The 19,611-nt window shown below is 47.5% G+C and overlaps 1 protein-coding gene across 3 annotated transcripts in view; it reads right to left on the reverse strand.

Moving 5' to 3' along the window:
• nrp2a (neuropilin 2a) overlaps positions 1–19,611 on the reverse strand; it is a 70,752-nt gene that overhangs the window by 42,519 nt on the left and 8,622 nt on the right. For all 3 annotated transcript variants that reach the window (XM_077023188.1, XM_077023189.1, XM_077023190.1), the window contains exons 3-7: positions 12,933–13,114; positions 6,058–6,288; positions 3,839–3,994; positions 3,111–3,280; positions 2,273–2,428 (exon numbers count right to left, since the gene is read on the reverse strand). In XM_077023188.1, the coding sequence (XP_076879303.1) occupies positions 2,273–2,428; positions 3,111–3,280; positions 3,839–3,994; positions 6,058–6,288; positions 12,933–13,114 (895 nt within the window). The remainder of the gene's footprint in view (positions 1–2,272; positions 2,429–3,110; positions 3,281–3,838; positions 3,995–6,057; positions 6,289–12,932; positions 13,115–19,611) is intronic.

Consider the following 19,611-nt stretch of genomic DNA (forward strand, 5'->3'; position numbering starts at 1 on the left):
TCTCAAAGCAAGCACATTTTCTAAAAATGATCATTCACTTAGAGGAACTGCCTCAGCTCTATTCTTGTCAGCTAAAGGCATTAAAAGGCTTCCCACCCCCCAATTAGTTAAGTTTGAAAACCCTAGCATGTCCCTCATGAGGACAATAGCTATCGCAAGAAAAGTGTCCAAGTTATGATGCATAGGCTTCCATAGACTGTAATAGATTACTATGGAGCAGGCGCCCTTGGGTCCAGGATGCAGCCCGTGATGAATATCAGTCCAGGCTGCAGGTCATCTCTGGTGATCCAAGCATTCTTGTATAGCTCACTCCAAGAACACTAATCTCTTAATCAAAAGCAGATCTAATCCAACATGACTAGGTTAAACCCAGCACGTTCATTACTGCACTTTCCTGAGGTTGTGATTAAACCATCTGGCACTATTACAGCAGGAGTAGTGGTCAGGACTCTGGCCTCCACTCGACCGATGTGGGGTGGGGGTTAAGCAATCTGAAGCCCACAAAACAATAAACTGTTGCGAATTTCAGCATTGGATGTCTGGTGAGGCAGGCGGCAGATATTAGCCGCCTGTTAACATAAGACAGGCCTGCATCAGCAGGTTTAACTGAATATTTCGATTCCAGCCACTTCATTGTTTGAGCTACTTGTGTTTATGAAGCGACCATGTACTACTAATAGGATTTGTGAAAGGATGTATGTAGTAGCAAAGACGTGTACCTTCCTGCAGTATAGTTTTCACCATTCTAATGGTAAATTAGAGTAAGGGCTAGGTATCAGAGGCGAAAGCACAGGATACTTGAAATCCTAAAACTCTTTTAAAAATATATATTTTTTTACTTTAGATGAAGTTCATAGTAAGCATTGATTAAAACAAATCGGTTTATCAATAATGTATATTACAAAGCTGAAAGGTCATAGACCTAGAGCCCTCCGTGCCACAAGTATGTGTCGTCTTGACCCTCCATCATCCAGGACGCATGGGAAACAAGCATCCAGACTTTTCTCTGTCCTGGCTCCAAGGTGGTGGAATGAACTTCTCTTGTGTGTCCGAACATCGGAGTCACTTGCTGTCTTCAGACGCCGACTGAAGACCCACCTCTTTCAAGTGCACTTTACATAATTATGCTTTCGTCTACTGTGCTTTATCGTCTCTTTCCTCAGGTGTTTGTTATAGGTATTGCTTACTGTCTTTTTCTCAGGTATTGTGCATAATTGGGTTATAGGAATTGCTTACTGTCTTTTCCTCAGGTGATGTGTATATTCAGGTATAATAATGACTTGGCATAATTGTTAGGTATCATATGACTTTCGTCTAGTGGTTTTTCCAGCTTAGAGTACCTTGTGTTCAGGACTATCTAGACTACCTTGGAGATTCCAAGAAACTACGTAGCACTTCTATAAGTCGCTCTGGATAAATGTCATAAATGTAAATGTAAATGTAATCTTTCATGGTTTCTGACATCAGGAGTTGCTGACACTACAAACATGAACACACATATGCACAGACCTTCTTTTCCCGTGCTCAGGGTCCCTACTGCCCAGGTGCGGGCATGTGTGTGTGTGTGTGTGTGTGTGTGTATTTTACTGGTTGTGCAGGTGTGTTTACAGCAGTAAGGGCACAGGCGTAACGAATGGCCTTTAGAGATAAGAGAATACAAAAGCTCCCATTGTTCCCTGTTCTCCAGATCTCCCTCCACCAACCTGTTCCCACGTCACTTTCTCTATCCATAGATCAATATGCAGGTCACCTGAGACCGAGGTCACCGCTCTTCACCGTCATTATCACTCCCACAGCAGCTACGGACAGCAATTAAGTCCACCCTGCCCTTAATATGGGTGAAGTTTACACAAAAAGGATATCTGGTGTAATGTTAGATGTGCCAGGAATATTCTGGGGAAAATTGGGGTAACATTAATACTGCAGATATCAAGAGGTGACGAAATCCTTAATTAAAAAAGTATGAATATTTAATGAAGAATAAAAAAAAAAACAGACCTAGGAACATATTTGTTCAAAGAACATCCATAAATGCAGTCCAGCATCTCTCCTGACTATGATGATTTAATTGGCTTACAACTAGAAGCACCTCTGCCTTGTAATATCCACAATCTTGACTTTTTATGATGTTGAAAAAGATTAAAAGTGCAGGAAGGTGATTCGGTTGCTGTTCTTGCACCATTAATGAGAGGCTCGTCTGGTACCAGGTGGCTGTGGTGTCTGTGGTTAATATGTTAAGGCCAGTGGTTTCTGGGCTTCATGGGTTCTCTACCTTGTGGTTCTTGCCGTGGCGGTACACCATCCAGTCCTCGCCGTTGGAGCTGACCTCCAACTTGAAGGTGGTGACGTAGTAGGACTTCTGTGTCTCCTTGGAGACAGCTCCCTGGGTAGCGATGCCTGTCAGAACCTTAAGGAAGTGCAGGTCAACCTGCAAAAAAATGAGAAAGTAAAAGAAAATGAAAGAGAGAAAGTAGTGAAGAACTGTTTTATTTGATGTGAAGAACATTGTTTTTTTTTTTTTTAATAAAAGTGACTTCTATACGGGATGTAGTTATCTAAGATAAGAATGCAGTGTAATAGCTTGCAGCTCAGTGTGTGTAACTTGCAAAAATAGAAAAATACTCAATTTCTCCTGAAGCCATAGTTGGCCACCACAGTGAATTTGATCTGCCAGGTCACGGCCATGAGCCCACTACTGCTTTCATTATGAAGCTTCATAGATGATTTATAACTGGGGTCTCCTGTGGGAAAATAACCTTAGCACAAGGTGATTCTGCGTCTGATCCATCAAAAGGAGACGATGCGATCGCAATCGCCAGTAGGGAGAGGAGTGTGAGGCTCATGTTGGGGGGGTCTGGGATGGGGTGGGATCTGAAATCAATGGTGCGGGAGGAGATTGCTAAGCACGGGTTCCTGAGGAGAGCCCTCATCAATCAACAGACGCTTACCGTCATAGCATACTACCATGCATCATCACTCCCCGCTGAGACAACGAACACAGGACTCTGGAAAGCGCAGCATCCACGGCAGGATAGAGTGATCGAGTGCTCTGTGGTGGGTTGGCTCAACGTGTGCGTGTGTGTGTGTGTGTGTGTGTGATAGGAGTCTACCTGAATGTACTCTTTGATGCTGTCGTCCGAGGGCGTCCAGGCGTTGTCTTCGTTGTTCAGGCGGGCCAGACGGGGCTGCCAGCGTCCATCGTAGAAGGTGGAGGAAGCTGAGATCTGATCATCTGAGATCTTCCCGGACTCCATGCCAAATGCTGTGCTACAGTGGAAGGCTGGAGAGAGGGAGAAGAGAGAGAGAGAGAGAGAGAGAGAGAGAGAGAGGGAATAGTGGAAGAGGGAGAGAGGAAGAGAGCAAGAGGGGCAGAGAGAGAGATTGTGAGAGAGATTGAGGGAGACATGAAGGAAGAGAGGTAGAGGGAATGAGAAGAGAGCAATGAGAGATGTTTTCTTCATTTCTTGTCAATATGCATCAGTACAAAGGTACAAAGGTAGCGAGTGTAACTCAAAAAGTGATAAGAACTAGGAGAATAGGTGAGGAAGAGATTGTGTTACCATCAACATAGAGAAACTATGTAAACAGAGAGAGCATGGGGGAACAGGGGAGAAGACAGGAAGTTCTCTCATGCATGGGGAGAAAGACGGGCAAATGGGAACGAGATGCAGGCAAAGTAAGATACAGACAGATAAAACCAATGGACAGCTGACAGACAGGGTTAGAGAATCCCTCAGAGGTAGTTTTCTTGCCTGCATTACCAGTAGATCTAGTGAGACATTTTTTAGAAGATATATATGACTTTGTAAAAGGAGACCGACATGTTCACTGTTCTTACTGTCGCTGACTTCCTTGTGGCTGATATTGTAGCGGGCGGAGAAGCCATCTTTGGCCACGGCCATGTCGGTGTGGAAGGAGAGGGCCAGCAGTCCCGTGGTGGACGTGATCTCTGGTGGGACCTTCGTGCCGCAGTATCGTCCAATCAGAGGACCCACTGCCCAAAGCGGAGCACAAAAAAGATGCGGGTCAGAGAGGTGGAGTCTCTGCTTCACCTACTCCACCTGCTCACATGGAGGAGAAACTCATGATCTAATTCATGTTGTAACTGTTTTAACTGTTCAAGGTGTCCTCAAACATTTATGAAAGGCTGATATTCAGTTAGATTCTGTTGGGGTACAGTGACTACAGTTTTTGGCCAAACCTACATAGAAGCACCTGGTTTTACTAATTAGGAACCTTTCTATGTTAAAGGTGGGTGCTTATTATTGAAAGGAGGTGTGTAATCTACAGACCAAGCACCTGTAGATACTAGGCTCTAGTAGGATTAACTGAATATCCTTGGTCTGTTTACAGTTAATTTTTACAAGCTTTTTCATATGAAAGACTTAAAGACTTACACACCAGGGTAATACAGTAACAGGCAATTTTGTATTGATTCCCACATAAACCCAGACCTTATTAAACCCAGACCTTAATATAAACTCAGACCTTATTAACCCCAAACCTTAATATAATACCAGACCTTATTAACCCCAGATCTAAATATAAACCCAGGCCTTATTAAACTCAGACCTTAATATAATCCCAGACCTTATTAACCCCAGACCTAAATATAAACCCAGACCGTATTAAACCCAGACACTAATATAATCCCAGACCTTATTAACCCCAGACCTAAATATAAACCCAGACCTTATTAAACCCAGACCCATGGACCCTAGTACATGGCAGCCACAAATGGCAGATTGGAGCCGGGGGGGGGGGGGGATTCCCTCCTCCTAGTTCTGCCAGTGACACATACTGAACTCCTCATTCCTAGTCCCACTCCGCGGCCGAGATTAGAAGGGCTTTTCGGTGATGACTCGTTTGAATGTGAATTCCAGTGGCCCTTGAGTTACAGGCCCCCACTGTCGACAAATGACTCTCCCTGCTGGTGCGCCTACTGAAGCGTCAGTAATGAGGGGATGAGTCAGGTGTGCTAGAGTGGGAGGCAGCTCTCTCCCTCCATGCCCATTAGAGAATCACGATAGAAAATGTAGACCCTTGGCATTCTAAATGCAGCCTGTGGTAGGTGAGCCTGAAGATCATTGTTCAAAGCTTTTTTAGCTGAGATCCTTACTGTATAAATAGATACGTGGGTTTGTAGAGTTAGCATGGGAATTCTGAATGACATCAGCTGTCGGTTTTTCTCACATGTGGCATTTTGCTAAATTCTCTGTGATGCTTAGAGCAACACGTTAATTACATGTCTATTACATGTCTATGACATGTCTATTAATACTGACTAAATCCTACAATATATATTTGCAACAACTTAAACAAAACCGATACCGGCAAAATTTGAAAACACTCTGAGCCCACTTGCCTAAGACGACACCATACACTCCATATGTGTGCTCTCTAGGAGTTAAACGAACGCTCCTCTTCCCAAAATGGAAGGAGGCACCTCCGGGGTGGATGAGGCAGGGACAAAAAACAGGAAATAAGTCATCGAGGAAGCCCCTGGCCTTTCAGAGATGTCAGCACATCTTCCGGAGAAGGTGGGAGAATTCGACAGGTGAGACCTTGAGCTAAAAGCAAGCCTTCCACACCCACTCAGGAGGGTGGCGCTGACTAGCTAAGAGAGGATCTAGTGAGTCGTTCGGCGGAAATAAGTATGAGACTGAGGAACAAGCTCCTTCAGCTTGTCAGCACTTGGAAAATACAGTTAGAGATTATGGGACTCAGGTAGAGATAGAGAGAAAGCTCTACTGCACTGTGTTTCTACTGTGTTTCAGCTACTAAAACTGTAAGCAAGATTTAGACCTAAATGTGAAAACAGTCAAAGAGTCCCAGGGGATACTGCACTGTTCTGGATGAATAGTGCATTTCTTGATATTGCGCTTCGTGTAAAATTGTCAGAATTGAACTTTTTGACCAGCTAAGAAGATTCGTTTTCTCTTGTTTGGCTTTATTGGTGGCACCTTGAGCATTGCATTTCCTCCCCAGTGACCCAGCCCACCCCACCAAGATGTGACCCAGGGACGTGAGGTCCCTGTGGAGCGTCCAGGATCTCACCCTGAGGAAGTCCGTCCCACACCTCCAGCCAGTCGTACTTGCAGTCGCTCTCAGCCATCAGCAAGGGGTCATTCTCCAGGTCGAAGGTCCTGAAGGTGAGGGTGACCTCAGTCTGAGGAGGGGTGAAAATGATGTAGGAGCAGTCTAGGTTGTGCGGGTACTTGTCAGGAAAGTCAGGCGACTCAATCACGCCGGTCAGGGCGGTGAAGTTGCGGAAACAGTGTTCCGAACCTGGAACGCACAAAAGGAGATAAAGAGACAAGGTGCGTGAAATTTCACAAAAACCTGTGGAAGGGACATGCTCCAAATCAAAGAAGAATATGTTCTTTTCAGCAGTGTGTTTATTAACTTGATATGTGGAAAAAAAGAGTTGAACACTAAATGATTCAGCAGCGTGTGTGAATATTTGAAAGCTACAGCGGTGCCAAAAACAACCCCCTCGATCACAATGCTTCGTGAACATTTCATAATACTTCAGGAGAACATCTGGAGCATTGTTTCCTGCGCAGCGCAGGAGACTTTGTGTCCGAGCAGCTGTTTTCAGGATAGCTCAGTGCTCTCTACATGTGTCTCCCAGGTGCCCTGAGGGGGGGAAATGTAGGAGGGGGTTTCACAGGAGGACTAAGTGAGGCAGAGAGGGAGAGCTACGGAATGCAACAGGCGAGGGGGAGGGGCTTAATGAGAGAATCAGGAGGGAGAGACTCGCCAGCAAAGCACTCAAAGCAAAGCCAGCCTGAGTGGGTGTCGACTGAGCCGACGCCGCTCATCTGCTATGCAGATTTATGCGCTGCGAAATGCGCACCTTGATCTCAGGCAGCACTGGGCTCATGTAGGCTTCCCACACCACCCTTGTCCCTTGGGGAGATATGTCCTGAGTCGTCATGGATACACACATCAATGGGTGGGGCCCATCACAAGGGTCAGTCCTCTCTCTCCTCTCTCTCTCTTTCTGCCTTTCTAGCTATTTCATTTTTCTTTTTTTCACTCCTTCTTCCACATACGGTGCAGTGCCCGAGGACATTGCTCCCCACGTCAGCACAGAGCGGTTCCTGGGACGCCCACCTGTTTTCAGAGTGCTCGAACGTTAACATGTACCATGTCTACCGGAGCCATGCCATCACTGGCTCGAGAAGAAGAGCAGAGCACAGGGTTAAGAGGTCCACACATAGAAAAGCTGAAGGAGGCTGATAGGCTCAGATGTCATGAATGTGGTCTTCTGCGAGTCAAATCTTGTTTTAATACTGCACAGTGGTATTCCTTGTTTCCTCTTTTTTTGTACTTCTGTTCAGACACTTGACCATTTATGAACAGGGTCAAAACACCTATGGAGCAAGGGATTGTGAATATTTCTGGATACTGTCCACATGCATACACTGTCTGGATCCTTTGAACGGCAACCAGCTAACCAGTTTCTGGAGAGTAAATGTAAAGCATATAAGACATGAGGATGGTATATGTCCATGAAGAAAGCCACCATGGACTCCAGCCTCTATGCTACCATTCACAAACACACCTGCTGGACCCAATGCTGGTGGTACTGTCAGAGGAGTCCAAAAAGGATTCCAGCACTGTAATCCTATATGGACTCTGTCCCACACACACTTACACATACACCTACATACATGGAAACCCATGTGCTCAGTGTTGTTGTAATCTTCATTAATTTTTTTCCAGATGACTCTGCTGCTCTTATTGTGCTCCCACAAATGCAGGTATTAATAGCACTCCATAATCATGAGTGGAGACAGGTAGCCGAAGCCACCAGCCCTCCATGGTACAGTCTGTGCTGAAGGACTGCATGTATGAGAACACTCCAGCAGCTAAACATCAGTAAGAAACCCTCCACACAGTGCTGTGTGTGTGTGTGTGTGTGTGTGTGTGTGTGTGTGTGTGTGTGTGTGTGTGTGTGTGTGTGTGTGTATGTGTGTGTGTGTGTGTGTGTGTGTGTGTGTGTGTGTGTGTGTGTGTGGGTGTATGCCAGACTACTGCTGGGCTTTTTCCTTATTTACTATTGAATCAGAAAGTGCTAGACTATATTCCAGATGTGTGTGTGTGTGTGTGTGTGTGTGTTCCCCTGAAGATTTTCATGTGTGTGTGCTAGACTGTATTCCCCTGCAGACGTAGACGGTTCTGTTAAAGACTTCAACTACCTGCTTCCCTCGTCCTTTCCCAGTGTTTGACATTGCAGTCCCACCACTGAGGCGTGCACACACACACACACACACACACACACACACACACACACACACACACACACACACACACACACACACACACACACACACACACACACACACATATACCCCACATACTCACACAAAAAACACATCAAGAGTGCATGTATGGATGCCTCATACCCACTCATTACTTGTGAACACACTTTTCAGGCCCCGCCTCCCACCACGCCCCCTAGAACAGCCCATTATCATGAGCGTCCACTTACAGTGCAGGTGGGAGTGGTGGAGAAAGGGTTAGCTGCTGGGAAGGAACTGTCATGTGGCCTCGGGGATGAGCCCCATGCTCTGCGTGCTAGTCTGGAGAGCAGCCTACCCTAATTCTGTAGTTTCATATCACATTACCTTGAACAACCTCTAAAAAAGAGCCATCAAGCCCTCAAGAGAGGCACAATATTTCTAATCATAATTAATTATAAAACTTTCTTTTGCTCAGCCAAGAATGGAAGCACAGAGGTACGACCTCGAATTGAAGGCCAACAGCAGAAGAGTGTGTCGAGGTGCGCTGTCCTCACTTACGAGGTTAACTGGAACTGGGAAATGCACCCACAACTGCTGTCCTGTGACTGAGCCAGCAACTGGGAACCAGTTGTTCCTAGTGCTGGACCAGAAGAAAGTGTGATGCTTACAGCATAGTTGAACATGATGCACTTCTCATATCCCTGGTGTATATTATGCGTGAGGAAAGCAGTTAAAGTTCCTTCCAGTGCAGAGATGGACGTGGACAGGTAGTTAAATCGTTCGGTCCTAATGGCTGCTGCTTTCTGGTTGGGTGGAGAGGAAGACAGCGAGAGTGAGAGAACTGAGACAACTGAGACTGTTGTTAATGTGGCTGTAAATTCCACCGTGTGACCAGGATGACCTCCAGACTGCTCCACCGCAGGTGGGGAGACAGGGGTGGGGAAGTGGGGTCGGGGGTGGGGCAGTTTGGAGTCAGGGGGTCTTGTTCACTACTACTGAGGGCGACGAAGGCCTTGGGCCCTTAATGGCCCTTCCTGTTCTTCATCAGATGGCCCTCTTCTTTCTGTGAGCGTGCTCAAGCGGTCCCAATCTTCCTGTAAGCATGCTCAGATGGTCCTGATCTTCCTGTGAGCATGCTCAGATGGCCCTGATCTTCCTGTGAGCATGCTCAGATGGTCCTGATCTTCCTGTGAGCATGCTCAGATGGCCCTGATCTTCCTGTGAGCATGCTCAGATGGTCCTGATCTTCCTGTGAGTTTGCTCACACTGCCCTCTTCTTCCTGTGAGGATGCTCAGAAGCCCCTGGCGCCAATGGGCCTGAAAGTCGCCTCAGCAGGAAGTCTTCCTGCACTCACCGTGGCAACAGTGTCACAGTCATATGGCTGAATTAGGGGGGGGGGGGGGGGGGGGGGGGGTTGGGTGCCAGTAGCATGTTTGTATGTGTGTGTGCCGGGGGTTAAAATCTGGTGTGACCGAACTAGGGCAGAGAATGGGGGCGATGTGGGAGGGAACATGACTGTCCTCTGGGCGCAGTGTTCACTGTGGGGATGAGACAGGCAGAGATGAAGGCAAGGTTCAGCTCACTCTCTTGTGGATCTCAGAAGGTTCAGAGGGGAGGGATGGCTAATGGGGGTCACAGATAAACAAGATTAGTCCTTCTGGTGGGTTAAATCCTTCAATGCTTTTAATTAGCTGCTCCCCCACTCTAAACACTTAGGAGCAAAGCTCTAAGAAGCTAATATGAGGAGTGGAGGGTTTTGGTTGTTTTCGTTTACTCAGTTTATGTCTACTCAGTTTCTCCCTACCTGGGAGGTGGAGGGATAATGTTTACCTCCTTTGGCAACCCGAGGATCCAGTTCCAAACTGCTGCTAGTACAGTGACATAAAGCCAAAAAGGGGCATTTGCTTGAAGGAGACAAGAAATTGCTCATTTGAGGGGATTGAGGAGCAGGTTTGTGTGTGTGTGTCTTTATTTATCCTAACAGACACCCACAGTTGGCCTGCGTCTCTAGATCAGCAGGATGGAGGACCAAGCCTGACCTCACCTCTGCCCTCCACCACCACCACAGCCTGTTGCTGATGATCCCAGCTGTGGTTCTGGGAATCAGATTTAGTGAGAGACCTTCTAAGGCTACTGTACTGGTGAATGACCGGATCTTAGTTGCTTACCGAGATAGAACGGTGTAGCAAATGATCGGTAGATCACAGTAGATCAATATTGGCTTATGTACAAAGGATTTCTAAAAATCATAAACATTCATTCATAGGTTGTTACAAAACATATCAGATCTTCTACATAATTATGTCTCTTACACAGTGAAAGAATGTGGCCCTTATCACAATGAATATATTTCTCCATATATGTCCTATTCATGTAACCTGAACTTAAAATTTGACCCCTACACATATTAGACACATCATATGGTGGGTAAATTTGTTTAGGCATTGAATATGGCAACTGCATAGGGTATTTACAGATGGTCCTTATATGGGTGTTGACTGTCAGTAAACAACTCAAATCTTCCTACGAAATAAATCGAAACAGTTTACTCTAGAGACCCAGCAGCCGAACAATGCCACACACACTCGGCTCTCTGCTGCTTCCTTACATAACACCGTGCCCCAGGCGTCCAATCAGAATGAAAGAAAGCAGCAAACAGGATTGGTCACTCCCCTGGGGGATCAGCAGGCGTGTGGGCCGGGCCGGCGTGTCCACTTCCTGCCGGCCAGCGGGGAGTGGCGCGGAGTGGACGTTTCTGCTCCCAGGCCAGTGCGGCAGACGCACAGTTCTTCAGAAGAGTGTGGAGCGTTTTAAAGATGCCTATCTCGCCCAGAGACGCCTCTCCTCGTAAACACGCAATCCTGCGGACGCGCACACCAGCTCAGACTGCGCCGGGATCCAAACAAACAACACAGAGCACTTTCTCTCCCTGGAGGGCGAGGGGCGACTGTGTGGTGGTGGGAGATACTCCACCCACCCCAAGCGCCACCCCCCCTCCCCCTCTGATTGGTCTATTCTGCAGTGCACCCTGCAGTGTGCAAGCAAACGGCCGCTGTACCATGGGGGAGCGAGGGTCTTCTCCCGCTGCGTGTGACATATGCCGACACACACACATACACACTCAACACACACACTTATACACAAACACCCACCCCACACGCATACACACACTCACCACACATGCACATGCACACACACACACACACATGCACCACACCCACATGCACATGTATACATACACACACGCCAGACGCATACACACACCCGCCACACAGGCATAGACACGTACATGCACGCACCACACACACCTACATACAAATACACACACACCACACATGCATACACATGCACACATGCAAATACAAGCATGCACACACACACACACACACACACACACACACACACACACACACACACACACACACACACACACACACACACAGTTTAACACATTTTAACACCAGCCCAAAGCAAAAGCCATCGTGCTTTGTCAGTGTATTAAACCAGGTATGTGTCATAGTATGTGACTGACACCACTGAGCTGTGGAATGACTATCAGGGCTCACAAAAGCCTGTACGGAGGTGACCCCCGCTGGCGAGGGCCTTTCCAAGGAAGCACTCTAGGTCATTCCTGTATTTCTGGTTTATTTATGCATATCACGAAGGAATGTCAATGACCATATCACGATTACATACATCAGATATTTTTGAGGTGATTTTCCAGAAACACTCCATGGAACACTCAGTATTGCAGGATTACCCAATACTCAAAAAGCCTAAACCAAAAAAAAAACAAACAAACAATGTCCTACGTGGACCTAGACTCCCCTCAGTGCATATGCAGTGGTAGAGGTCAGTTTGATGGGTGACTAAAGGCACTATGCAAGGCCACTTCACTCCACCCGCCACCTCCACCCAGCCCTGACAGTCTTCTGCTCTCCACCCCACATTCCCCCAAGGACGGGAGATCAGGGCCCAGTTGGGCGGGCATTCCTGGCATGCTTGTGAAGGGATAAAAAGAGTTAAGCGTTTAGCCGCCTAACCCAACCCCCCTACCCCTTATCCACCCCACAACAAACCCCCAACCCCCGCCCCCTCGCTAAACTCAGTTTACTTTCTTCACCAGCTGCCTTGATGTTTAATTGGTCTGGGAGCATCGTGGTAATTTGGAGGTGGTGCATTCGTGAGGGGCACTGTAGCCTAGCGACCCCACGAGGATGGCGCGGGGTTGCTGCAGTAACAAGTTCTCTTCCTGTTTTTTCTTTGTTTTTCTTCTTTTTTTTTTTGCCGTGATGATGACGGCCCTGGAATCACAGGAAAGAACTGCCTGAGATACTGGCAGCCTTCAAAACGTCCTTGTGGCCCAAGACCACCCGATACACCGATACTTGGGTCTGCTGGTGGTGTAGGGAAGCAGGAACGATGACACCATGTCACCTTTAACCTTGTAGACTGAGCTCCTTAAGCAATAGTTTGTATCCATAGTTGTTGTTCTTCAGACCCTCTTAATGTCATGGGTCTAGAATTATGTGACACACATGTTGAATTGTCAGTCTTCACATACCAAACTAGTCTTACATAATGAGTGGGCGTGACCTGACCTATAGCACCTCCCCCCTGAATGGACATGCTCCACGCTGGTGTTGGAATGAGTGAGGAGCAGATGGGAGTTCTCTCACCAGTCTTGTGGATCTCATAGCGCAGTGAGAAGCCTGCACCCTGGTGGGCGTAATCGGACACGAACTTGATGTGGAGAACGGGGCCCGAGGAGATGATGGCTGGTGGCGCGATGTTGCTGCAGTGTTTACCCAGCAGGTCGGCCGAGTCCGAGTCACCGTCTCGGATCTCGATGAAGTCGTACCTGGTAAGGTAAGGAGAACAGAGGTAGTCGGGTTAACCTGATGGGACCCAGTGGGGTATGTGGAGCAAGACTGCTAGCAGAACACTGCTAGCAGAGTGTGGCCAGTCATCGTTTGTGACCTATTTACATAACCAGCAATAATACCAAACAAGAAATGGGAAAGGGTAAAATAAAATGCTACCAAAAACATCTTAAAAGTAGGCAAAAGGCACAGTAGACAAAGCAAGATGGAATCAAACAAAAATTTGAGGAAAACTAGAACAAACATTTTGATTACAAAGGACGATGATAATCGACGGTTGTGTGACAAGCTTACATGGCCAACAATGACATGAAGGAGGAGAGCCTGAGGCAATTTTAAATGGGCTGCAAATGGACTTTTAGTTGAAGGGAATTTGGGAGACGCTTGTTTGAAACTGACCCAGGGTCCCCTTTGACCCTCCGTAACCTGCAGTCGTCCTACAACAAGCGCACATTCTTGGTTGTCACTTCAGAAGCAGAAGACAAAACCCAGCTGTCTCACCAAAATAATCTCATTCTGTCCACATCTCGTGCTGGACCAAAATATCCACATGGGGTGTCTCAACGACGGGTGAAAAAAATAGCTAACACCTCTCTATGCTACAGAAGCATGAATGAAACATCACATGCGGCTGCTGGTCATAAATCTCAGTTGAAACGAACTAATTAAGTCCAAAGCCCAACTCAGCAATCAGCCCTGTTCTCGTTTCCAAGCTCTAAGCTTCATAGTTCGAAAGCCATCCAGACTGCCTCCTAAAATCCCGAATCCTAGACAGCAATTCAGGAAACCACTTCACAAGCATTTAGCATAGGCCTATATATTCCCCAATTTTCTGACATCATTTGGAAAGGTACACTTTCCAAGACCAGATATCATTTTCCATGCTCAGCTCCAACGGAAGGATTTCTCCCACTCTTTTGCTAAGGATGAAAAGTCCATAAAGCCCATTCAAGCCTTTGTTGTTATGTTCCTGTCATTGGCTGTTGACTGCTAAATGATTAGGGTAGCTTGTTTATTTATAGAGGCGTGAGCTCCCACTGGTCGGGTGGATTTTTTTCACTGTGAAGATTCTGATTGGGTCTTCAGACTGCAGCAGTGATGTGTTCTACCTACTTCTGACCACATTTCTATGTGACTGTGAACTGGCTGTTTTTCTGGGTTGGATATTCAGATCCGTCTGTGGAGAGTGCAAAAGTCTTTGCTGACGTTTTGAGGTGTAGTCCTTTGGGCCGGTGGCCTTCGGAAAAAAGTCATGACTATGCACATTTCTGACACCCTAACCCCCTCCCCCCCAACTCCCCCCAGCCCCCCCACGCCTCAGCCCACCGCAATACACTCTTCTACTGCCTAGCTGAATGACTCCTGGCTCCAACGTGAGCTCCAGGAATGTGTGTGTCTGTGTGTGTGTAAACCTGACACTACACAAGGTTCCTGAGTTTGACATGGAGGCACAGGTGTGACAGAGGTTTGCCCTCTCCCCTCCCCCGCTCCTTCAGCCACCACCACCACCAGCTGACTGCAGTGGAAGAGGCTTCAGGTACACCAGTGCAAATTTAGACCTGAGACAAATCAACACTCAAGATGTTCTACGTCTGAGTCGCCCAGATAGGATCTTGGTGGATCTTGTTTATATTTCAGTCACATGGAATGAATGCTCTTTGCTTGCGAAGCTGATGAAGGACCTCTGTCCAAACAGTCCTATTTCTCTGGAAACGTTGTGTACTACACCACAATGTTTAATCTTACTACGTCTTTTACAAAATTACACTGCAGGTGGAATCTTCCTTGAATGTAAATATGCAGCACACACATGCCTAGCATACAGGCCTGTGGACTATGTGTGTGTGTGTGTCATTAGGGTGTAATTGATTTTGCTGAGGTTTTCAGGTGCCGTGGATTAGCAAAGAGCCAATGAGTCAGACATGGATATTGACCATTGTGGAGGGGCTTAGATGGGTCAGGAGAGACGTCCACTCCCACGGTGGGAATGAGGTCAGGAGAGGAGTCCACTCCCACGGTGGGGAGAGATGTAGGACACCTGCCCATCATGTCCGCTGCCTTCACAAGCATCCACCATCACAGGTTCATATTCACTTCGCAAAGTCCTTCTTGGTGGTTTACTGTTCACTGGGTTTCAAAAGGTACAATGTATTGTTTGCAACAGTGCATGTAATGTCTGTAATATGTAATGTCTGTGTATGCGCTAGGGGTTTGTTGAGTTGAACTGATTCCTCCCTAGACAGTGTGTGTGTGTGTGTTTGTGTGCAGGAGTGTGTCTAAGTGTGCGCCTCGACATATGGGGGACAAACCCCTCGTGTCTCATGTTCAGACATGTCTCCCTCTCTGCTTTCCTTCCTCCTCTCTTGTTCCCTCTCCACCTCTTCTTCCTCTTTCTCTCTTTCTACTCCCCCCCTTCCCACCCGCCACCTACACCGCTCCCCCAATACTCACTCCCTCTTTCCTGTCAACTGCTAATTGCCTTTCACACCTTCAGTGTTTTTCTAGCATATTTTTCAGCCTGGCCGGCTCCCTTGAGCCGGACGCTGTCTGTACCCCAAAGACGAGATGTTCCTGAGGGAGCAGAAGGGGGGGTGGGCATGGTGAGAAAACCCCTCCCATCTTATTCTCTGTCTTCTGTGGTGTTAGTTGGACCGTGTGCATACTTAAATACCTATGGAAACGCAAAAGAGCTTTCACTCCTCCCCCTCTGTAACATGGGGGTAATTCCTACATGTCCTCATTAGTCTTTTAACTCCCTTACTTTCGTCTTCTCCACAGAAGACCACAGACTTGTATGTGTGCTGTCTCTTAATGCCAGATGTCTGCTAAATAACTACCGATGACCACTGTAGTACTCAGGCAGACACTGCAAACACACAGAATCAAGGCAAGTCACAGGCAGGCTGACTGAAATCTCACAAATTCAAAGGAATCCCCTCCCCCACCCCAAATGTTGCATAGATTCATCATCTTATCGAATGGTTTGTTCATCACAACTGACGCTGGGTCTATACAAGAGTCGCAGATGTGGTTGAGTCAGGCCTTGATCCCCTCACGCCATCCGAGCCGATCCGACGTTTCTGTGCGGCTGCGCTTCCGGCCGAGCGGCTCCGGGACGCATTCCAAGTGCTTCCTCTCACTGGCCAAGCCGCTGAAATTGAAATTAAGTAAAGCTAAGAGAAAGCTGCGAGGCAGTCCCCTGAGGCGGGGCAGTTAGGGCTAATACACTGTAAGTGCCTCTGAAATATTAAGGAGGGGCAGGGAAGCTCTCCTCAGGGAGGGGAGGAGCTGCCGTCTTCAGCTGAGAACCAAAACACTCCTCAGCACCAGCAGGACACGTGTGGCGGCCGGGGGCAAGGAAGCCGGGGAACTGAGGTGTGTGTGTGCGCGGGTGTGGGTGGGGGAGGGTGCTGGAGGACTCAGCATGTGTTTTCCGAAGGAGAAAAAAAAACTGTCACTTTGTTTCTGTGTGTGCAGGTGTGCGTGGTTGGTGTGAGGTTTTTTTTGTGTGCTGGCGTAAATCGATCAAGCATTCAATATGTGGTTCACATGACATTTCAATGGCACAGTAAAGATGTCGATGACACTGTAATGCCAGAAAACTAGATAGATAGATAGATAGATAGATAGATAGATTAGATAGATAGATAGATAGATAGATAGATAGATAGATAGATAGATAGATAGATAGATAGATAGATAGATAGATAGATAGATAGATAGATAGATTTCACGCACTTTGCCAGTATCGGGCCAATGGAAGAAGCCCCAACTAGAACCTAGCCCACCGCCTGTCACCTGTCGAACATCATGTGTGGACATGTGCGTGTCCACATCCCTCTCTGAGGAAATGTGCTTCTGCCTTCATATGCGAAGACTTTGTATCACCGACCTCCACCAGTGCTCAGAGAAGAGAACGAAATAACACCTATGGGCTTGTGATATTCATGCGAGTCATGTAGGAATAAAATGAGGTGAGAGAGAGAGAGAGAGAGAGAGAGACTCTGTTTAAGGTGTCACTGGAGGCTTTGTCTTGTGTAGATCAGTGCAGGGGCGTGAAGAGAATACACTCGCAATGCTTTAATCCCCCGCTGTGAGAAATAAATACCTCAAACACATCCGTCAGAGAGAGAGAGTGAAGGAAGGAGAGAGGGAGAGAGTATGGGTGGGGGGAGAGAGGGAGAGAGAGGGAGGGTGGGAAAAGAGAAGGAGAGAGGGAATATAGAAGAAAAACAGAGAGGGAGAGATTGGGAAAGAGAAAGGATGAGAAAGGTGATGGATATAGTCAGGGATAGAGAGTGGAAGAGAAAGAAATATTGATGACAAGAGAAGTGGAGAAAGTGTGGGTGCACTGTTGTGCAAAGGAAAGAAGAAATGGAAAACTGAGATAGTGAAAGAGAAAGTGAGGAAGAGAGAGAGGAAGAAATAGAGTGAGACAGAGTGGAAGAGAGAGAGATAGAGAGAGTCCACAAAGAGGAAAAGCAAAATAAGGATGAAGAGACCAGTAAAACAGGAGTAAAAACTGAACACTACAAGAAAAAGAAAGAAAGAAAAATACCGCACAGCACCTATAGACATAGGAGCTCTCAATTGTCCATGTCTTTTCCTCCGGCACAGAAAGAGGCGGGGGGATGACATTAAAGATATAGCACAAGATTTCATCTACCTTTTTTATTGCATTTATTTCACATCAATCCGCTTACAGCCCCCAAGGTAAAAGCCATTTGGCAGGCGGCTGGAACCTTCCGGGCTGAAATTCACAGTTGAAGTGCTCCCTCGGACAGCGCCGGGGTCTTGGAAAAGTGATTGCTACCAGAGCTTATGCACCTTAACTAGGTGAGTTCCAAGGAAAGGGTGTGTGTGTGTGTGTGTGTGTGTGTGTGGGAGGGGAATCCAGGCACTCTGACCTTGTGCTGGTGCAGTAGTGAGCCCGAGAGTGGTCTAGGCACTGGGAGTGAGATCCCAGTAAGTGAACAGCCCCTCAGAGAGTCCTGGAGCCGTGCCGTGGTACAGGGTGAATGCAAATGGGATTATGTTTGTGTGCGTGTGTGTGTGTGCGTGTGTGTGTGTGTGTGTGTGTGTGCGTGTGTGTGTGCGTGTGTGTGTGTGTGTGTTGGGCCTGCTCTGGTGCACTGACGATGAGTCATTGTGGACTGTACGCAGGAAAACAGATATGGTGGGAGGTGTGATGGGGAGGAGAGGGAGTTGGACAGGAGTGGAGGATCTTGGAGGAGACGCTCCCTTTGCTTTCATGCGTGTGAATGCTTCTGGTCTTTGAGTTGTTCCTCTCTGTAATTGTTCATTCATTTCAAAGCCACAGTAAAAATTGCAAATGACAGTAGATATCTCCAAAGTGTCACTGGTTGACTAGGATCCATCAGGGCTTGTGTGTGTGTGTGTGTGTGTGTGTGTGTGTGTGTGTGTGTGTGTGTGTGTGCGCGCGTGTGTGTGTGTGTGTGTGTGTGTGTGTGTGTGTGTGTGTGTGTGTGTGTGTGTGTGTGTGTTACAGACAGAGCATGGTGTGTTTCTCTGGATTGTTTTTAATATACTGTGTGTGGTCCACCTCACCACTAAACAGCTCAACTGCAGCTCTAAAACTAATGAATCAGTCAGCAACCACAACGTGCCCTGTCGACCAGCGCCTCCTGCTTATTCTGTGGTTCTTCTAAGTAAACTTGATATTCCATAAATCATTTCTGCCCTCTGACCTGTGCATTTCTCTATGTGACCTTTTAACCACCTGCTTTCCTGTAACAACTTTGTGTGCCACTGCTGATTGGCCTCCGGATCTTCAAATGCTACCAGAGCACAATCACAAGAATTTGTGGCTATAATTCTCAGCTATTACACACGCTCATACAAGTGGAACGTGACCATGCGTGCACAAGAATCGGACCAGCAGCATGAAACTGCTGGGTCATGTTCTACAACAGATGTTGTGGTGAGATAGCAGTGCCATCGCCATCACGGTGACATGCGTCATCGGCACTTGTGCGCAAGCTTGTCGGCCTCCTATTGATCTGCCGGAGGTTCGGCTCCCACTGCAGCTTGGATCAGCACCGCGGGGCATGCACCACACGCCAAATCCTGCAGTGACCTAGAAACCTCCATATTCCTCCAATCCGGGGAGACAGGGGTGGCGGATAACCCGCACCAGGGCACACTGCTTCTTTGGCTACAGTCGCGACAAAACTGCATCCCTACCCACCATCAGAACCTCAACACACACCCCCCACCCCCCCCCCCCCCCCCCCCCCCTCTGGGGCAGCCCACCCTCAATGTGGCGATGGGATGTCTCAAGGTGAGGCAATGCAAGAGGCACAAGCTTTCTATCCCACAACCCACCCCTGACCGCCAATCCACGAATCAGAGAAGAGCAGGCGAAGGCAGAGATGGAGGCGTTCGGCCCCTGATTTCGGTAGTCTTTTGGTTTCTCTCGCACCTTCTTTCACTCTGGCTTTGGCCTAGAGATAAC

This window comes from Brachyhypopomus gauderio, chromosome 12, assembly GCF_052324685.1.
Source record: "Brachyhypopomus gauderio isolate BG-103 chromosome 12, BGAUD_0.2, whole genome shotgun sequence".
NCBI classification, from domain to species: domain Eukaryota; kingdom Metazoa; phylum Chordata; class Actinopteri; order Gymnotiformes; family Hypopomidae; genus Brachyhypopomus; species Brachyhypopomus gauderio.